The sequence below is a fragment of the Scyliorhinus torazame genome, chromosome 28, assembly GCF_047496885.1.
Source record: "Scyliorhinus torazame isolate Kashiwa2021f chromosome 28, sScyTor2.1, whole genome shotgun sequence".
In the NCBI taxonomy this organism is placed as follows: domain Eukaryota; kingdom Metazoa; phylum Chordata; class Chondrichthyes; order Carcharhiniformes; family Scyliorhinidae; genus Scyliorhinus; species Scyliorhinus torazame.
This window is the reverse complement of record NC_092734.1, coordinates 11,722,396-11,744,085: the sequence shown is the minus strand read 5'-3', so window position 1 is coordinate 11,744,085 and position 21,690 is coordinate 11,722,396. Positions and strand designations below refer to the sequence as shown.

General features: G+C 48.5%; 1 protein-coding gene across 1 annotated transcript in view; it reads right to left on the bottom strand.

Annotated features, from left to right (window-relative positions):
- The window catches only part of LOC140403524 (heparan-alpha-glucosaminide N-acetyltransferase), a 358,411-nt gene that overhangs the window by 174,835 nt on the left and 161,886 nt on the right, over positions 1-21,690 (bottom strand). Inside the window, exon 7 of the mRNA XM_072491483.1 lies at positions 9,998-10,086. Within this exon, the coding sequence (XP_072347584.1) occupies positions 9,998-10,086 (89 nt within the window). The remainder of the gene's footprint in view (positions 1-9,997; positions 10,087-21,690) is intronic.

The window sequence follows — 21,690 nt, the reverse complement described above, 5'->3', positions numbered from 1 at the left end:
ATACACACACTCATACCCGCACATACACACACTCATACCCGCACATACACACACTCATACCCGCACATACATACGCACACACGCATACACACACTCATACCCGCACATACACACACTCATACCCGCACATACATACGCACACACGCATACACACACTCATACCCGCACATACACACACTCATACCCGCACATACATACGCACACACGCATACACACACTCATACCCGCACATACACACACTCATACCCGCACATACACACACTCATACCCGCACATACACACACTCATACCCGCACATACATACGCACACACGCATACACACACTCATCCTCACACACAGCCAGTAGAGGTGGGTATAAAAGAATCCATGGCACTAATCAAAGAGCAAGAGATTCATCCAGTGCCTGGTCAACACTCTTCCCTCGACCAAAACTCCGTCCAATTGGTTATTCATTCAATTGTTTTTAATGGCAGCTTGTCATCCACTATTTCACTGCCATGTTTGCCCAAATAAATAATAGTTGTGCTTCAACAGTAACCCAGTGATTTCAAAGTGCTTTGCTGTATTTGATAATGCAATCAAGCTCTTCAATTGGTCAAGAAAATAATGCATCAGAGATACATTAACGGAGTTCAAAAGGCACCTTGCCAAATACACGGATAGGATGGGTATAGAGGGATACGGCACTAGGAAGTGCTGAGGGTTTTGGCAAAGGGTGGTATCATGACCGGTACAGGCTTGGTGGGCCTGTTCCTGTGCTGTACTGTTCTTGATTCGTTGAAACATTTTAAATAGCAACAGCCGAGAGTTTCCTTGGAATTAATCACACCCCGTTACCCTAACTTTTCAGTAAGTGCAACGGAAATCCTGCTTACGCCTGTAAACTAATAAACAGGATTTTTGTCACGCTTCCAGTAAAGGTGGTGGAGCAGAAACAGCTCTGGAATAATTGTTCGCTAACGTGTGGTCTTAATGAATGCACCGTCAGCAATGAACAGGATGTCTAAACTAACCAACTGGGTGCTTGAAATGGTGACCGAGACATTATCATAGAATGCCAACAGTGCTGAACAAGGCCATTTGGCCCATCGAGTCTGCACCAATCCTCCAAAAGTGCACCCTACCAAGGTTCACTCCCCCAGCCACCCCGCCCTATCCCCGTAACTTAAACTGCACATCCCTGGAGACTAAGGTCCAATTTTAACATGTGAGATCCGCCTAACCCGCACATCGACGGACTGCAGGAGGGAATCGGAGCACCTTGAAAGGTACCCAGGCAGACACAAAGAAGAACATGCAAATTCCAAGTAGACAAGGCTGGAATTGAGGCTGGGGCCCTGGCGTTGTGAAGCAGCAGTGCTAACCACTGTGTCACCCACCCTCCTAGGGAAAATGGGTGGTAAAATAAGTTCTAACCAAAGGAAAAAGAGAACTTCAAAATGGAGAAGAGTTTGAAATAAAAACAGGAGGCATGATAAAGTACTGAATGGACAAAGGATTTGCTTTCTTACAGAACACCGGCAGTGTAATAACAGCAGCAGCACTCTCCATTGACTCTTCTGTCCCACCCCCATTTTCACTGAGTTCAGTTTGATTGGCTACTCTTCCTGGCACTGTGTGTTTGCTTGGTCAGAAGAATATTTCCCTCTCTCTAACTGGGTGTAAAAGTATGTTTCTTGCAAGTAATTTCCTGGACGCAAACATGTACTCTGCTATTACGAACAGAAATAGTCTTATTAATGTTCCAGCCCTACAGGCTGCAGGCATCTCACTTAATTACCATACACTAGCAATGACAGCAAGCAGTTTAACATCCTGGAGTCTGGTAGCGTACAACGTGCATAGTATAAAAATCAGATTAAAAACCACTCAACCCAGATTGTACTTTAATCAATTTTTTTAAAAACGCAAGAAATAAATAGAGCATTCCGTTCTGAGTCACGATGAACATGCCAGAATCTGTGTGTTTCTTTTTAATGTGCCCTGTAACCAAGGAATGACCTTTGTCCATTCTATGAGACGATTCATTCTACCATCACTATTAAATCCCTTTGTATCCTTGAGGGTGATCATGTGTCCATTTGCCGCATACACTGGGTTTTGCATCTTTCACTGTCCAGAGTGGTTCAGCTTCCAGTCGTGTCCATCAGCTCAGTCAGTCATCGCTGCCTCCTTATGAACCTCCGCCATAACTAACGGGAAATTCCTGCGCAACTTGCTATTCTTTCAGGCAAATACCCCATGAACCGTTAACAGGTTGCCCTCGGTTAAAAAAGAATCAGACTTTTCCCCCCCACAGACCTGCTACAAATATAGACACGCTCACCCTGATCCTCTGCAAATATCCCTTGATCACCTGTTAACAAATGGCCATTTATCATGTTGCCCTGTCAGGTAGATGTACTACTTTAAAAAAATATATTTTTATTCAAATTTTTATATATTTTCAACAACCCCCGCCCCTTACGGAAATAAGAAAAAACAAAGAATACATAAATAAACATCTTATAGCTATGTCACGTATTCCCCCAATATACAAACCCCCCATTAAACGATAATAAACACAGTAGTAAACACAAAGAACCCCCCCGCCCCCCGGGTTGTGCTGCTGCTGTCCACCTACTAACGCTCTGCTAGAAAGTCTAAGAACGGTTGCCACCGCCTGAGAACCCTTGCACAGATCCTCTCAAGGCAAATTTTACAGTCTCCAATTTAATGAACCCTGCCACGTCGCTGATCCAGGCTTCCACACCCGAGGGCCTCGCATCCTTCCACTGTACCAGAATCCTCCGCCGGGCTACCAGGGATTCAAAGGCCAGAATACCGGCCTGTTTCGCCTCCTGCACTCCCGGCTCGTCCGATACCCCAAATAGTGCGAGCCCCCAACCGGGGTGTTTACCGCCTTAGACACCGTCCTCGCAACGCCCCTCCAGAACCCATCCAGCGCTGGGCACGCCCAGAACATGTGGGCATGATTTGCTGGGCTCCCCGAACACCTCACACACCTGTCCTCTACTCCAAAAAACCGCCTCAGCCTTGCCCCAGTCATCTGCGCCCTGTGCAGAACCTTGAATTGTATCAGGCTAAGCCTGGCGTAAGAGGAGGAAAAATCTGCCCTACCCAGCGCGTCCACCCACATACCCTCATCTATCTCCTCCCCCAGCTCCTCCTCCCATTTACCTTTCAGCTCCTCCACCGAGGCCTCCTCCTCCTTCTGCATCTCCCGGTCGATCGCCGAGACCTTGCCTTCTCCAACTCCCACCCCCGACAGCACCCTATCCTGGATCCTACGTGCTGGCAGCAGCGGGAATTCCCTCACCTGCTGTCTTACAAACGCCCTTACCTGCATGTACCTGAAGGCATTTCCAAGGGGGAGCCCAAATATTTCCTCCAAAGCCCCCAGGCTCGCAAACGTCCCATCGATAAACAGGTCCCCCATCCTTCTAATACCTGCCCTGTGCCAGCTCAGGAACCCACCATCCATTCTCCCCGGGACAAACCGATGGTTCTCCCGGATCGGGGACCACACCGAAGCCTCTGACTCCCCCCTGTGGCGTCTCCACTTCACCCAAATTTTGAGGGTCGCCGCCACCACTGGACTCGTGGTGTACCTTGTCGGCGGGAGCGGCAGCGGCACCGTCACCAGCGCTCTCAGGCTCGTGCCCACACAGGACGCCATCTCCAGCCTCTTCCACGCCGCCCCCTCCCCCTCCATTACCCACTTGCGTATCATCGCCACATTGGCAGCCCAGTAATACCCACACAGATTAGGCAACGCTAGCCCTCCTCTGTCCCTACTCCGCTCCAGAAACACCCTACTCACCCTCGGGGTCTTTTTCGCCCATACAAACCCCATGATGCTCCTACTGACCCGCTTAAAAAAGGCCATAGGGATCATAATGGGGAGGCAGTGGAATATAAAAAGGAACCTCGGGAGCACCGTCATCTTCACCGACTGTACCCTACCCGCCAAGGAGAGTGGCAGCATATCCCACCTTTTAAACTCCTCCATCTGCTCCACCAGCCTCATCAAGTTGAGCTTGTGTAGGGCCCCCAGCTCCTGGCCACCTGGATCCTGAGGTACCGAAAACTCCTTTCCGCCCTCTTCAGTGGAAGCTCATCTATCCCCCTTCCCTGGTCTCCTGGGTGTATCACAAATAGCTCACTCTTCTCCATGTTGAGTTTATACGTGGAAAAGTCTCCAAATTCGCTGAGGATCCGTATCACCTCCGGCATCCCCCCACCGGGTCCGCCACATACAGTAACAGGTCGTCGGCATACAGTGATACCTGGTGTTCCTCCCCCCCCCCAATAGCAGGGGGGGATGGGGGCACCCCTGCCTCATCCCCCGGTACAGAACGTATTCCGACCTCCTCCGATTCGTGGCCACACTCGCCACCGGGGCTTCGTACAGTAACCTAACCCAACTAACGAACCCCTCCCCAAACCCGAACCTCCTCAACACTTCCCACAGGTACCCCCACTCCACACTATCGAAGGCCTTCTCCGCATCCATAGCCGCCACTATCCCCGATTCCCCCTCCACTGCAGGCATCATGATTACATTTAGGAGCCTCCGCACATTGGTGTTTAGCTGCCTTCCCTTCACGAAACCCGTCTGGTCCTCGTGAATCACCCCCGGGACACAGTCCTCAATTCTGGTAGCCAACACCTTCTCTAACAGCTTCGCGTCCACGTTGAGGAGCGAGATTGGCCTATAAGACCCACACTGTAAAGGGTCCTTGTCCTGCTTCAAGATCAGTGAGATCAGCGCCCTGGACATCGTCAGGGGTAGGACACCCCCTCCTTTGCCTCATTGAAAGTCCTCACTAGTAGTGGGCCCAGCAGGTCCATATACTTCCTGTAAAATTCGACCGGGAACCCATCTGGCCCCGGTGCCTTCCCCGCCTGCATACTCCCTAGCCCCTTAGTCAGCTGCTCCAGCCCTATCGGTGCCCCAAGCCCAGCCACCTGCTCCTCCTCCACCCTCGGGAACCTCAGCCGGTCCAGAAAACGACACATTCGCCCCTCCTCCGTCGGGGGCTCAGACCTATACAGCCCCTCATAGAAGTCTTTAAATACCCCATTTATCCCCACCGCACTCCGCACCGTGTTCCCCCCTTTATCCCTAACTCCCCCAATCTCCCTCACTGCCATCCGCTTCCGAAGCTGGTGTGCCAGCATCCGGCTAGCCTTCTCCCCATATTCATACACCGCCCCTTGTGCCTTCCTCCACTGTACCTCTGCCTTCTTGGTGGTCAACAAGTCGAACTCGGCCTGGAGGCTTCGTCGCTCCTTGAGTAGTCCCTCCTCGGGGACCTCCGCATACCTCCTATCTACCCTTAAAATCTCCCCTACCAACCTCTCCCTCTCTCTCCTCTCCTTCCCCTCCTTGTGGGCCCTAGTGGAGATTAGCTCTCCCCTAATCACCGCCTTCGGCGCCTCCCAGACCAGCCCTACCTGCACCTCCCCATTATCGTTAACCTCTAGGTATCTTTCAATGCACCCCCGGATCCGCCCGCTCACCTCCTCATCCGCCAGCAAACCCACCTCCAGGCGCCACAGCGGGCGCTGGTCCCTCTCCTCCCCTAGCTCCAGCTCCACCCAGTGCGGGGCATGGTCTGAGATGGTTATTGCTGTATACTCCGTGTCCTCCACCCTCGGGATCAGCGCCCTGCTCAAAACGAAGAATTCAATCTGGGAGTAGGCTTTATGGACGTTTGAAAAGAAAGAGAATTCCCTGGCCCCCGGCCTAACAAACCTCATGGGTCCACTCCTCCCATCTGGTCCATAAATCCCCTCAGCACCTTGGCCGCCGCTGGCCTCTTACCCGTCCTGGACCTGGAGCAGTCCAATGCTGGATCCAGTACCGTGTTGAAGTCCCCCTCCAATATCAAGCTCCCTGCCTCCAGGTCCGGAATCCGGCCCAACATGCGCCGCATAAATCCGGCATCGTCCCAATTCGGGGCATATACATTCACTAATACCACCCGCACCCCCTGCAGCTTACCACTCACCATCACATACCTACCTCCATTGTCTGCCACGATGCTCAGAACCTTAAACGACACCCGCTTCCCCACCAAAATCGCCACCCCGCGATTCTTTGCGTCCAACCCCGAGTGGAAAACCTGCCGTACCCACCCCTTTCTCAGCCTAACCTGATCTGCCACCCTCAAATGCGTCTCCTGGAGCATGACCACATCTGCTTTCAGTCCCATCAGGTGCGCGAACACCGGGGCTCTCTTGACCGGCCCGTTCAGGCCTCTCACATTCCAAGTTATCAGCCGGATCAGGGGGCTGCCCCCCCCGCCCCCCCCCCGCCGATTAGCCATCTCCCTTTCTATGCCAGCCACCTGCCCGCACCTCCCGCACTCTCCGTTCCTCCCAGCGGCCGACCCCCGCCCCGACTCTCTCTTCAGGTTCCAGCTCCCCTTTGGCCAATGCAGCAGCAACCCAGCCCCCCCCCCCCCCCGCAAAGCTAGGTCGCCCCTAGCTGTGTTGCTCCCGCCATAGCACTCCCGTAAGTCAGCTGACTCCTGCTGACCCCGGCCGCTCCTGCCACTCCATCGACCCCCCCAGTGTGAGAATCTCCCCCCTCTTCCTGTCCATCAGCAGCGCTCCTCTCCAGCACCACCCCTCCCCCCCGGCCCTGCCCCCTTCCTTCCCTAGCGTGGGAAAAAGCCCACGCTTTCCACCAAGCCGGCCCCACCCCCTCAGGCGCAGCTCCCTTTCGCGGCCTGATCCCAACTCCCCACCTCGGGCCTCCCCTCTCCCCTCCCCCCCAATGGGGCCCCCTCTTCCAACCACCGACGCCCACACTCTCACCAAACCCCCACTGCGAACCATTTCGCCCTGCCCCACCCAGCACCCAAAAAAAAAATAGTACCAAACAGAACAAAACATCCCCCCAAAACACAACAATCACATCAATCCCCTCTCGACATCCCCTCGCAACCGACACTCAATCCGAGTCGAACTTTTCGGCCTGGATAAAGGTCCACGCCTCCTCCGGCGTCTCGAAGTAGAGGTGGCGGTCCTTGAAAGTGACCCACAGTCTCGCCGGCTGCAACATTCCAAATTTCACCCCTTCCGACGCAGAGCCGCCTTAGCCCGATTGTACCCGGCCCTCTTCTTGGCCACCTCCGCGCTCCAGTCCTGGTATATCCGGACCTCTGCATTCTCCCACCTGCTGCTCCGCTCCTTCTTTGCCCACCTTAGGACACACTCCCTGTCCACCAAGCGGTGGAACCGCACCAATACCACCCGCGGCAGCTCGTTGGGCTTGGGCCCCCTCTCCAGGACTCGGTGGGACCAGCTCCAGGGGCCTCGGGAAGGCTCCCGCGCCCATCAACGTGTTCAGCATCGTGACCACGTATGCTCCAACATCCGACCCCTCCACTCCCTCCGGGAGACCCAGAATCCGCAGGTTCTTCCTCCTCGACCGATTCTCCATGTCCTCGAACGTCTCCTGCCATTTCTTATGCAATGCCTCCTGCACTTCTACCTTCACTGCCAGGCCCAGGATCTCATCCTCGTTCTCCGATGCCTTTTGCCGCACCTCCCGGATTTCCGCCCCTTGGGCCTTCTGGGTCTCGAGCAGCTTGTCTATCGAAGTCTTCATCGGCCCCAACAGCTCGGCCTTCAATTCCGTGAAGCAGCGCTGGAGAAACTCCTGCTGTTCCTGCGACCACTGCGCCCACGCTGCCTGGTCTCCACCCGCCGCCATCTTGATTTTCCTCCCTCACACTTTTCGCTGCTCCAAAACTACTTTTTTCACCGCTCCACTCCTGGTCCAATCCATACAGTGCCGGGGAATGGGAACCGTCGAACAAATGCCGCTGGGGGCCCTAAAAAGAGCCCAAATGTCCGTTTCTGGCGGGAGCTGTCGAACGTGCGGCTTAGCTCCGCAGAGCCGCAACTGGAAGTCAGGTAGATGTACTACTGTTGCACTATTCGAAAAACAAGAGGAACCCTCCCGGCCTATATTTATCCTTAAACCAACACCGGTAAACAAGAGTATATGGTCATTATCACATTGCTGTCTCTGTCAGCTTGCTGGGCGCATTTTGGCTGACACATTCCCCACATTACAAAACTGACTACACCTCAAAGGAACCTTATTGGATATTCAGAGGATGTGAAAGGCGCTGTATAGATACAAATGATTCATCAGGGTGGAACATCCCCACCTTCAACACCCTCCAGTGTGACTTTTCTTGATAGCTTCTCAACTTAACAGGTATTTTAATATTAATAAGCTTTAAAGTGCAGGTGTTTTGGCTTTCTCAGCCCGGCTAGCAGAGCACATTTCTATCCTGGTTCACAGTTGCAGCAGCTAATACAGTAGGAAGTCCTGCCCAATGTACTCTCATTCTGAACAGTGTTAGCAACTGGGCCCCTCACCTTCCCTCTAGCTGCGACAGTGACCAGGTATTTCTTTCCATTTTAGGCCTGCTATGGACACGGTGGAATTAGCATTGTCAATCGTTAAACCTGAAGAGAGATGAGGCTGAGTGGGATTGTAACAGGATAATGCAGCTAATGAGGAAACATCACCAGCTCCATGAACTCTACCTCAAGATAGACAATAGAAGAAATGCCACAGGGTCGGCACCGGCCCTTGGAAAGAGCAGCCCACCCAAGCCCACACCTCCACCCTATCCCCGTAACCCCACCTTTTTGGACACTAAGGGCAATTTAGCATGGCCAATCCACCGGAAACCGGAGCACCCGGAGGAAACCCACGCAGGCACAGGGAGAACGTGCAGACTCCGCACAGACAGTGACCCAGCGGGGAATCGAACCTGGGACCCTGGTGCTGTGAAGCAACAATGCTAACCACTGTGCTACCATGCTGCCCATATCACCAGCAGTTTCGAGACTGAGTATTCTTGGAGGGAAGGAGCTTTTGTCTGTCCCTCCTCTCCATTTCCTCCATTGCAACATTGACTGCATTTTAAAAATACTTGACAGGCAGTAAAGCACTTTGGGATACCGCAGTATATGTTGAGGGTCTGCCATGGTCCAGTTAATCGCACTCTTGCCTCTGAATCTGCAAGTCATGAGTTCAAGTCCCACTCCAGAACTGTAACACAACAATTAAGGCTGACACTCCAGTGTGGCGCTGAGGGAGGTGCCGCACTGTCAGGGGTGCTGCCTTTTGGAGGAAACATTAAACCCTCAACCTAAAAGATCCCACAGCACAATTTCAAAGAAGAGGAGGAGAGTTATCCCAAGGGTCCTCGCCAACATTTACCTCTCAATCCACATGGCAAAAGCAGACTATCTGGTCATTATTACATCGCTGTTTCTGGGAGCTTTCTGTGAGCAAATTGACTGCTGCGTTTCCTATAGTCCACCAGTGACTACAATTCAAAATGTCTTCACCGGCTGCTCAGCACCTTGAGATGTTTAGTGGTCCTGAAAGTCGCTATATAAATGCAAGTCTTTCTTTCCAGGACGTTGTAAGAATATTTTAAGTAATTAAAAATAGAACCTTGTGCTTCACTTATAAGCACTGGAATAAGTAAATAATTTATATTTTTTATGTTGCATTTCCTTTATGATGTGATGAACCTTAGTGGCTCATATAGAACATCGAACATACAGTGCAGAAGAAGGCAATTCGACCCATCGAGTCTGCACCGACCCACTCAAGCCCTCACTTGCACCCTATCCCCGCAACCCAATAACCCCTCTTAACATTTTTGGACACTAAGGGCAATTTAGCATGGACAATCCACCTAACCTGCACATCTTTGGACTGTGGGAGGAAACGGGAGCACCCGGAGGAAACCCACGCAGACACGGGAAGAACGTGCAGACTCCACACAGACAGTGACCCAGCGGGGAATCGAACCTGGGGCCCTGGCGCTGTGAAGCCACGGTGCTATCCACTTGTGCTACCGGGCTGCAGTGTGCAGCCTGACCACTAAATAACAAGTATTATTTCGCACCCACAAAATGCAAGTTAAACAAAGAGAAAAGTCTTACCCACGAAAGGTGTCAAGGGAACGCAATCGCCGTGATTTGGGTCTCTTGGGCTTGGCTGAATCATCAGCACAGGTAACAGGTGAAAGTTCCTGAAATGAAAATGTTTTAAAGTTGCAGATAAGAGGAAGACGTTATTAGAAGTTAAGGTCGGTAAATGAACCAGTTAATGCAATGTCATAGAATCCTCGAGTTTTACCGCACAAAAAAAGACCCTTTCGGCCCATCGTGTCTGTGCCAGCCATCCAGCATCTATCTATTCTAATCCCATTATCCAGCACTTGGTCCATAGCTGTGGTCCATGGCCCTTTCCCCTTTGCATTCAAATTAAGCCAGGGGTGACGGAATAAAAATGTTCCAATTTGTGATTAAAAGTATTAAAGTGAGGGGCTTGCAATGGTGCTCAAAGGAACTCCAATGCCAGAACAGAGCATAAGAGCTTGAGACTATTGTGGTTTGCATTCTACCATCTTCCAACCATTGGAGTGAAATTGAAGCCAGGGTTTCTGCCCATTGGTGAACAGTTAACAAGCAGCATCGACAGATCTCTTCCCACCCCCTTGGCCAGCACTTAGTGTATGAAGAGCAAAGGAAGATGATTAAAGCAAAGATGCACTGGAATAAAGAAGTTTAGGAATTGCCACTTCGCACAACGGAATGCCAGGAGAATCAAATGGAAGCTAAAGATTTGAGAGAGTAAGTAGTTGAAGTCTGTTTTCACTCGTTGATATGCAAAAGAACAAACTCGGCACATTCACAAGAACAAGGGCACCCAAACTCGGAATTACAACTTGGGGGTTTAAGGGTGGTGTTAACGGAATATTTTCCCTTCACTGAGCATTGTTGGAAAACGGAATACAAGTGGCTATTGAAGGAGACTTATTTTAGGACGCAATTGGATCAATATTTGAAATGGAATAACATAAACGGATATGGAGAATGGGAAAGGAAATGGGGGTTGTTTGGTCCAGTTGAAGAAAGCACTGCTTACAGGGACAAGTACGAGTTAAATGGTTTTCTTGATCTTTGTCATTGCTAACGTTCTACGATAATAAGCCCGCGAGAATGGAAATGCTGAGCTGGGTAATGGGAATACAATTCAAGAGGTGTGTTTTCAAGGCCGGATGACTTGATTGTAGTCTATAAAGGGCGGGAATTCTCCGGTTCTTGGGATTTGATTTTCCCATCGGCAGCGCACCCCCGCCCATGTGGCGTTGTTACAACGGGAAATAACACAGACAAGCGGCGGGAAGATAAAATCCACCAAGAAACCCACAGTTGGGGGACCGGGAAATCCAACCCAAGATCTTGAATGGTCTCGACAAGGTGAATGTGGAAAGACTGCTTCCGCGTGTGGGCAACTCCAGGACTGGGGGGGGGGGTGGGGTCACGATTTTAAAATTAGGGGTCGCCTTTATAGAACAGGGAAGAGGAGAATTATTTTTCTCTCGGAGGCCTGTGCGACTTTGGAACTCTGCCTCAGAAGGCGCTGCAGGCGGGGTCACTGAATATTTCGGACGTAGATTGCTTCTTGATGGGGAAGGGAATCAAATCAATCATGATCGCACTGAATGGTGCAGCAGCCTTGAGGGGCTGAGGGGCCTATTTCTGCTCCTACTCTGTATGTTCGTTAGATGAGAAACAAGTGTATATTTGCACACAAAAGTTCATGGCCTGCTCCCAACCAGTTGCAGCAGTGAATAAGGGCATCTGACCTCTTCGCTTATCTGTGGAAATACACAACTGTTGCACGTAAAAAGGTGCAAATGGTAACAAATTGAATCTATCACCTGTAGGAGAAGCAATGAGTGCCGACTTTAACAGAGTACTAGTGACAATCATGTCTTGTATTACACCTACCGCACTAGTTATAAACTTCAATAGCCAAATTATTGAGCAAAAGAACTATTATCCCAATATTTAACTCAAGATGTCTCCAAGGATGATAGTACTGCTTGAGCGGAGTCACTGATTTTATTAGAGCAAGCACTTATGTACTGACTTAATTGCCATTAGTAATTAAGTAATTAGTGCAGTTGTGCAGGATGTCTGTTGTCGAACATTGGTCTGAATATTATCCTCCTCTTCAACAAGTGTTACACCGACTCCAAGCAAACTGAGGGCATGGTATCTCTTTGTTATGTACGAAACCCAGTCAATACCGCTTGCGCCACACAAGGCAGGATGTGCTTTGTCAATGGTTTATTTTCCAATCCAGGAAACATATTATCATTGATTACAAAGAAAGGTGTTTAACCATCTACGTTCTAAAGTCAAGAAAGCTCCCTGTGCCAGTCATTGTGGCAACTGCATCACAACTGGAAGAATTTGTCCACAGCTTTCTACTTTAGCCCTTAAAAGCAATCTCTACCCAGACAGTACAGGAAACCTCAGCCTTTCCTTCTGACGTTACACGGAAATTTAAATTTAAATCAAAGCAGGGTAGGAGGACGAAGGGTGCATGCTTTTCAAACATACCGTACCACGTACTGAACAATTCTATATCCTATTACCATTTGTTTCTCCCTTCAAGCAGAAATTATGTTAGCATTCATGTTGAAAGCAGGGATGTACTTCTTGTCATAATATGCACTCATGTTCATAAAGAGATACAGACAGGCAGTGATGGACACACACAGGAACTAATCACCACACAGAATACAGCACAACCAATCACCAGGCAGGACACTACAGGGTACATTACCAGTATAAAACACACAAGGCAAGGAAAGCTCAGTCTCTTCGTACTGGTGATAGCTGTAGCAACAGTCAGGGTGCAATGTACAGTCAGCACCTACTACACATGGCACAGAGCAAGTCTGGGCAAGCCAGACCAAGGTTAACAAGTTTAGATTAATAGAGTGTCGACCCACAGCGAACTATGTACATTACTCGACAAGTTCAATAAAGCAGTGTTGAACCATCTACAGCGTTGGAAGCCTGTTTTCAAGTGATACTGCATCGAGTTGCAGTCCGCGTTAATCCAACATAGATAACACATCTTCTGAGGCTTTATAAGGCTCTGGTCAGACCCCATTTGGGGAATTGTGAGCAGTTTTGGGCTCCGTATCTAAGGAAGGATGTGCTGGCCCTGGAAAGGGTCCAGTGGAGATTCATAAGATTGATCACTGGAATGAAGAGCTTGTCATATGAGGAGTGGTTGAGGACTCTGGGTCTGTACTCGGAGTTTAGAAGGACGAGGAGGGGGATCTTATTGAAGCTTATTGTATACTGAGAGGCCTAGATAGAGTGGACATAGAATCATAGAATTTACAGTGCAGAAGGAGACCATTCAGCCCATTGGGTGCACCGGCCCTTGGAAAGAGCACCCTACTTAAGCCCATGCCTCCACCCTATCCATTTCCAGTACCAGTAACCCCACCTAACCTTTTTGGACACTAGGGGCAATTTATCATGGCCTATCCACCTAACCTGCACACCTTTGGACTGGGAGGAAACCGGAGCACCCGGAGGAAACCCGCGCACACACGGGGAGAACGTGCAGACTCCGCACAGACAATGGCCCAAGCCAGGAATCGAACCTGGGACCCTGGAGCTGTGAAGCAACTGTGCTAACCACTGTGCTACCCACATGGAGAGGATGTTTCCACCAGTAGGAAAAACTAGAACCCGAGGGCACAGCCTCAGACTGAAAGGGCGATCCTTTAAAACTGAGATGAGGAGGAATTTCTTCAGCCAGAGGGTGGTGAATCTATGGAACTCATTGCCGCAGAAGGCTGTGGAGGCCAATTCACTGAGTGTCTTTAAGACAGAGATCGATAGGTTCTTGATTAATAAGGGGATCGGGAGTTATGGGGAGAAGGCAGGAGAATGGGGATGAGAAACATATCAGCCATGATTGAATGGCGGAGCAGACTCGATGGGCCGAATGGCCTAATTCTGCTCCTATGGCTTATGATCCTACAAACCCTATGCTGAGAGCAAGATTCGCAAACTCATATCTTTCAAATTTTCAGTACTGGGCAAACAATGAGTATAACCCAGGAAGGTACGTTGGTAACTGTTAAGATTGTCTGCTTTGTACTTGTTCATTCAGGTCTACAATTGGAACCCAAATATCCTTTTTGGGACGTTTCCAGGTGGACAATGGCTGTTGTCAGGGGCTGCCACAAACCAAAATACCAGAGATCCATATTGAAAAGCCACTGGTATTTTTATTTTAACAAGTTCATTCATTTAACATTTATATTTTCACCCAAATGGCAGCCAATCCCCACCTGGCCCTTGATAAAGCACCCATCAGTCTCCAAGAAGTAGATTTCCAAATTGTCTTGGTTAATTCTAAATTGTAAATGAGGCTTCAAAATTGGAAAATGAATTGATAAATGATCTGCACTGTTATGTCGTAAACAATACTTTCCTAAACCTTGTTTAAGCATAGAGGCTCAAGCACAAATGTTTGTACCATTGCAGAATGCAGCAGTCAATGATTTGATTTGGATGTAATGTTGCCCCGGGCTAAACCTTCAGCCTGACGCAGATCAGATTACAAATCTAAACAGAGCCGGAATCTGCTTTCAGTCTAATTTTCCGTGATGGGTCTTTTTGTCATTTCAATTTGTCAGGCTCCTGATAGCCTGGGCTGAGTAAAGGACAGTGCTCCACGGCTAGAGGATACGTGCTTGGACTGAGGGCGTGGGCAGTGCTGAGACACTCTTAAAGCAGCAAGTCCTCTTCAAGGTAGCACCACCTAGGCCTCAAAAGAACTGCGTGGAAAAATCAGTCGTTTGTTTCTGTGGGACACAATCGTGAAATTAGATTTTCAAGAGAGGAGATCGGGAAGCACTTCCTCACACGGAGATAGCGGAAATCCGGAGCTGTCCTCCAATAAACAGCGGAGACTGGGGATCAACTGAAAATTCCAAAGCTGAAACTGATCATTTTTGTTGTGTTATAAAAATTATAGAACCAAGGTGGGTGATAGACTCGAAGCACCATTCTGCCCTGATCTAATGGAATGGCAGAAAAAGTTTAAGGGGCTGAATGTCCTACTCCTGGTCCTGTGTGTACTCCAGGAAGGAAAGAAAATCTTTGAAAAGGCAGTTTTGGGCATTCTATCCTGTTTTTCTCTGAAAACTCCGGTGGAGTTTCTGAAATGACATTCTGGACTCTGTTCAGAGCTCAAAGTTCCTAACCTCAGCCACACAGCGCACGGTCTCGCCAGTGGACTCCTTCACCTGTGCTGGTGCTGCAGCACACACTATTCGCCAACTTAGCTTTCCAATTCCTGCCTCTGCTGGCGCCTCTGGATTCAATGTGAGGTTAGCACCGTTCCTTCACAGCTCCAGGGTCCCAGGTTCGATTCCCCGCTTGGGTCACTGGCTGCGTGGAGTCTGCAAGTTCTCCCAGTGTCTGTATGGGTTTCCTCCGGGTGCTCAGTTTTCCTCCCATAAGTCCCAAAAGACGTGCTGTTAGGTAATTTGGACATTCTGAATTCTTCCTCTGCGTATCCGAAAAGGCGCCGGAATGTGGCAACTAGGGGCTTTTCACAGTAACTTCATTACACTGTTAATGTAAGCCTACTTGTTGTGGTGATATACATCACTGTAAGTACACAAAGAGTTAATGTACATACACTACACCTAGCTAGACACTAGAGGGAGCACCAGAGACATGACACACAGACATTCAACCAATAGGTCAGTAAGATAGGATTCGACCAATGGGCATTCACGATACACATAGAGGTGACACTACCACAGGAGAGCATTACACCAACCCGGATAAAAGGACACATCACACATGCTCAGTCTCTTTCCAGTGGAGACACTCAGTGAGTACAGACACAGGGTTAATTGAACATCACACCCACCACGTGGATTGTAGCAGACTGGTTTGTCAGTCTGAGTAGCTATAGCAGGATTAACAGTAGCGTTGAATCCAAGTAGGAGAATAGTTAATAGTTTAATAAATGTGTTAAAGCTATCTCCAAGTCTGAACCTTCCTTTGTCAGCGTGCACATCAAGGAAGCAGCTTATGCTAAGTCAAGAGCATAACAAAACACTTGTGACAATAAAGATTTTTTTAAAATTAAATTATCTGACAAACACTCATGTCCTTCTTGAAGATAGGTCCCCAAGCAGGCAAAACTCTCGGAAAAATCAACTTCGATGGACTGTATTCTTTCCAGGTAGCCAAAACTCTCTTCCCGGATCAAGTCCTGTTTTTCACAACTCTCAAATGGCCAAAGTTCCGGAGGAGGACAAAGAAAACCCTTCAAACGACACTCTGAAACTCTCCTTGAAGGGTGACAGTGTTGACATTAATGACTGGTGTTGCTCTTATTAGCCTTAGTTTTATTAGCTCTAATTCTGTCACCTTTGCTCACGAGTCGCCAGGTATCTTTCTGATACCGCCACGTGGTTCAAGCTCAAGTAATGATTAATAATGCAGCACACCGCTTAGTAAATGTTAAATCAATGATCATTTATTATATACAGCAATAAATACTTATACAATAATACTACCTCTAGACTATTACCTACCACTAAAGGCCAATACTTAACTTTGGTGATGGCCCACCAGGTCAGGAAAACGAATGGCTTATCGAATTGGGTCTGTCCTGCGGGATTCAAAAAGGCTGGTACGGGTCGATAGTCTGGAACACCTATCTGGTAGCGATCGCTGGAGTAAGAGTTACTTGTTCTTTCGTCGATGGGTCTTGAAGGTTGCGAGTAGGAGAAGAAGGGTCGATCTGAACTTGGCCCTTAACTTTATAGTTCCCAGGGGCTTCCCACCTCTCGGGGCGGACCTTGACCCTGGTCCCAAGTGATTGGACTTGGTCCCAATCATTGGGTTCGATATGCTCCAATAATGGGGCGATTCCTTGATCGGGGGGGTGGTCGTTCACCTTTCTTTGTCTCGGCCACTGCTGGCACCGAGAGGTCTGGATCGGCTTTCAATTGCTAATTTGTTGCAATTGTTCCCGGGGATCGCCGATTAAACTGCAGATGGCTGGGTTGATGTGCTGCTAATGGTTGCAGGTATCGGTCTGGGCCGACTTCCCCAGAGCCGAATACACTGTTCTGTCTGCAGCTGTCCGTTTGAGTCCTGTTGGCTGATTTTCCCATCAGCCTTTTCAGTTCGCCATTTTACATTGGGGTTTTGCCAAATTAATCGGGAATCAGCCATTTTAGGTGGCTACACTGGAAGGATGTTCCTACCGATCGTTCGGAATGGCGACTGTGACATTATGAGAAATGTACAGAACTATAAGGGTTAATGTTATGTCCGAATCAACCACTACAGGGAGCTAGATGCAGAACTATACAAAGCATCGATGCTAAGTCTTCTGGGAGAGTGTTGAGGAGAAGGCTAGGAGAAAGACTGTAGGAAAGCTAGTGTGAGTGAGAGCAGATCATTGTTATTGTATTAGTGTAGAGATTAGTGGCAGATGAGTGTAGTTTGTATATTTATTGTCAAATGTTTATGATATAGAAGTAAGAGGTCGAATTCAATGAAGTAATGTAAATATATCTTTAGCTTTGTTTAATACAAAAGCTAGTTGTGGTCTTTGTGAACACTATGCCAACCATCCTAGGATCTGAACTGCAAAGAACACCACAGAGACAACTTGTTCATCAAGGTGCATCACACTCTGAGTCACAGGGTCTTAATGATGAGGCAGAGCAGCGGCAGAGAGGGAAATGAAAGTACGCAAATCCTCCTCTCTGGATTCCAGTATGTTGCGGGACATCCTGCCCCATGAGCCCAAAGATCTGTGGGTCAATAATTGGCCTGTTCACTCACTAAAGACGAATGGCAGAAACTTGCGTCCATGAGGAGATTCCAACTTCAAATTAAGGGATAGCCTACAACGATTAGATTTTAATTAATTAATTATTTAACTTACTTATTTATTTATTTATTCTATTAATTAATTAGAATTTAGAGTACCCAATTATTTTTTTACAATTAAGGGACAATTTAGCGTGGCCAATCCACCTAGCCTGCACATCTTTGGGTTGTGGGGGTGAGAGCCACGGGGAGATTGTGCAAACTCCGCACAGACAGTGACCCGGGCCCGAGATTGAACCCGGGACCTCGGCGCCGTGAGGCAGCAGTGCTAACCACTGTGCCGCCCCGACAACCATTGTATTTTAACCCGTGGTTTGTGGCCTTCATGTTTTCTGGCCAAACCTGGTTCTGATGTTTAATGAAGTTATGATCAGCATTGACAGATTGCTTATTTTTTCACAGTTGTTACTCCATAAATCGAGGATCATCTGCTATCTTGAGGGTTTCTGCTGATTTAGCAGCCTGCTGTGGAAAAGCTCAATAAGTCCATTCTCTTTCCTCCAGGTGTTATTTCTTTCCCAAACCAATTTCAAATCTCTGATTACTCTTTTTCCTGTTGACCGTCCGTCCCTCATTTATGTATACTCTTTCTTAAACCATTCTTGGGATGTCATGTTACATTACAGACGCTACACAAATGCAAAGATTGGTGTAATTAAGTGACATTTACAGTGAGTTTAACAATTCAACGTCCTCCAATTTAGTCATTTTCTGTACAAGGTTCAGTAACTTGGAGTATATTCCACTCTCCTTCCAGTTCAAACTTAAAGCGATTGCATGATCAAGCACCAGCAAAATCATGGGGCGCGATCAACTGGCCTCATTGCGCCCAACTCGGGCCGTGAGGCGAGATTTACAAAGCTGATACGCCTCGAGAGATCAAACAAGATCTTGCGAGCTGTCACTGGGCGGGATACAGATTTGCATATTCAAGGTTGCAGCTAGCCTCGCTTGAATATGTCTGTGCGGGAGTTACCCAAAGCGCTGGATCAAACGGAGACCTCCCGGTGGCGCCACACAAACGTGGACCAGGTGTAACGGCACTTCAGGGGGGTCCCCAGGTGATCAGGGGCCCCCAATGGTTGGGCTCTGAGCAGGGAGGTACCCTGACACTTCCGATGCCACCTGGGCACCCTGGCGCTTCCAGGGTGCCAAGCTGACAGTACCAAGGTTCTTCGGTGGCACCTTGCCTGGACTGAGGATCGGGCCCAGGAGTGGCCTGCCCTATTGAGGTTGGTACAGACGACTCAAGGACCCCCTAATTTGTAAGTTGGGGCATTGAAAATGGGTCTAAGTGCAGCCTCGACAAGCATTCCTCTTTGAGGCCCCACCCAATAAAGTCCCGATTAATAGCGGAGTCGTTCTCGGTGCTGTAAGCGTCGAGAAATACCCAGCTAAACAAGCCCAAGACAGAACTGTTTTATTTCCGCTAAATCGCGCCCACTGTTATGCAGGATCACAGAGCTGCTCTCCATAAACCAAGGGGCTGGTTTAGCACACTGGGTTAAATCACTGGCTTTTAAAGCAGACCAAGGCAGCAGCATGGTTCAATTCCCGTACCAGCCTCCCCGAACAGGCGCCGGAATGCGGCGACTAGGGGCTTTTCACAGTAACTTCATTGAAGCCTACTCGTGACAATAAGCGATTTTCATTTCATTTCACTTCATTCATATTTACAACGCTTCTCTATCTCACAGTGCACATCTCCACCCCGGATAGCAGTGTCGTTATACCCACAGATTTTTCAATCCTCAATCTCTGATCAGTATTTTGTTACTATTTAATTGATTAATATTTTAACCAGCTTTTTAATGGTTGCAAAGACCTGCACTATTGAATTGAGAATGTTGCAATCCATCGTCTAGGCAATTATACTCCATGGTTCCAGAGTGGAGCCACGCTTGCAGAGAGCACAGGTCAGAGAATCAGGGATAGGCAGCAACGGCCTCCTATCCTGCATCGTGCATTTAAAGGTTTAAGGTAACTGCCTATTTCTCCTGGTAAATACAATTTTTACTGGTGTTCGTTCAATAGTTTACTCTTCGTCCCTCTAATGTTGGGTAATAAGCACTAAAGAGAAAGGTTTTAGAGCAATCTGATTGGTGAATAACAAGAATTGAAAATTGATGTGTTGGGTACTCTGGATCTGTGGAGACTGCGTTTACCTCAGCAGTAACATAGACAGGCTACCAACACTTGTAATAGTACAACTCTATTTTATTTAACTAAGAGCTGTTAAACATACTTGCACTGTGGGTCGACACTATGTTAGATTGACTGAAGACCTATGCCTAACCTGACCAGCCTATACTGCTGGCTCATGGTGGATGTTTGTGCTACTGACTGCGGGCTCTGTCTGTCTCAGAGGCTGCATCCCGAATGAGCGGGAAAACTAGTGCCCTCTGTCTTTATAGTGACCGTGCCCTAACTGGTGATTGGCTGCTGTGTTGTGTGTGTTGATTGGTCTTGCAGTGTGTCAGTCAGTGTGTGTCTCTGCACCATCATATACTGATGTGTATATTATGACAAAAATAACTAATCTGAAAACAGTTAACCGATGAGAAAGAGAATTGACTACTGGCTCAACATGGCCAAGAAGGCTGTACAGAAGAAATACTATTAGAAAGATTGATTAGCTAATGGGTCCAAACCCTGCAGCACACAATACCAGATTCACAGGGGCCTTAGATTCTTTTGCAATCTTTTTCAAGGGAATCAACAGCCAATTTGAAAAATAGTTGCAAGCTCAATTCTTTGCCCGCGAGACAGCATGGTGAGATCCAACTTTTGCATTTTGCACATCCTCGTCACATCCAACACCAAGTGATAAGAAGTACCATGTTTCAAAAGTCGAATACAATCAGCAAAACAAGTTCAACAAGTAGCAATACATTATGGTTATACCAGTGTTGTTTAAGGGAGGAATGTTGGCCAGGATACTGGACAATCCCCATCCTCTTTTAGAGTGGTATGGGATCTTCAGCGTTTACCTGAACTGGCAGACGTGGTCTTGGTTTAACAATATCCTCAAAATGTAGCAATATTTGACAACGTAGAACACTGTCAATACTGCACTGGCGTGCTAGCCTAGGGTGCGTGTTCAAACACTAGAATAAAGCCCGCACTTGTTTGAATAGGACTGATATTTACCAACACCGCTCTAACTCATTTTGAAGGAACTAATTGCATGTGAAGCGCTCTTAGGTCCAAGATTTTAATACACATCTATCTTTCTTCACTTATACAGGCACAGGCACTACAAACAACATCTATTGACTTTCGTGCCAGAAACTAAAAGCACCAAGGAGCAATGGAAAACGCACCAGCAGAAAAATACACCACTCTTAACGAGCTAATGCCTTCAGAGGGCTGCATCAGGTGGAAAACTGTCTGCTGTTTACAGAGAATTTACATAGAATTTACAGTGCAGAAGGAGGCCATTCAGCCCATCGAGTCTGCACCGGCTCTTGGAAAGAGCACCCTACCCAAGGTCCAAACCTCCACCCTATCCCCATAACCCAGTAACCCCACCCAACACTAAGGGCAATTTTGGACACTAAGGGCAATTTTGGTCACTCAGGGCAATTTACCATGGCCAATCCACCTAACCTGCACATCTTTGGACTGTGGGAGGAAACCGGAGCACCCGGAGGAAACCCACGCACACACGGGGAGGATGTGCAGACTCCGCACAGACAGTGACCCAAGCCGGAATCGAACCTGGGACCCTGGAGCTGTGATGCAATTGTGCTATCCACAATGCTACCGTGCTGCCCCGAAGTCATACCTGGTACAAAGGAAGATGGCTGTGGTGGTTGGAGGTCAATCATCTCAGCTCCAGGAGTGTGATGGAATAGTTCCACTTTACCTGGATGAGC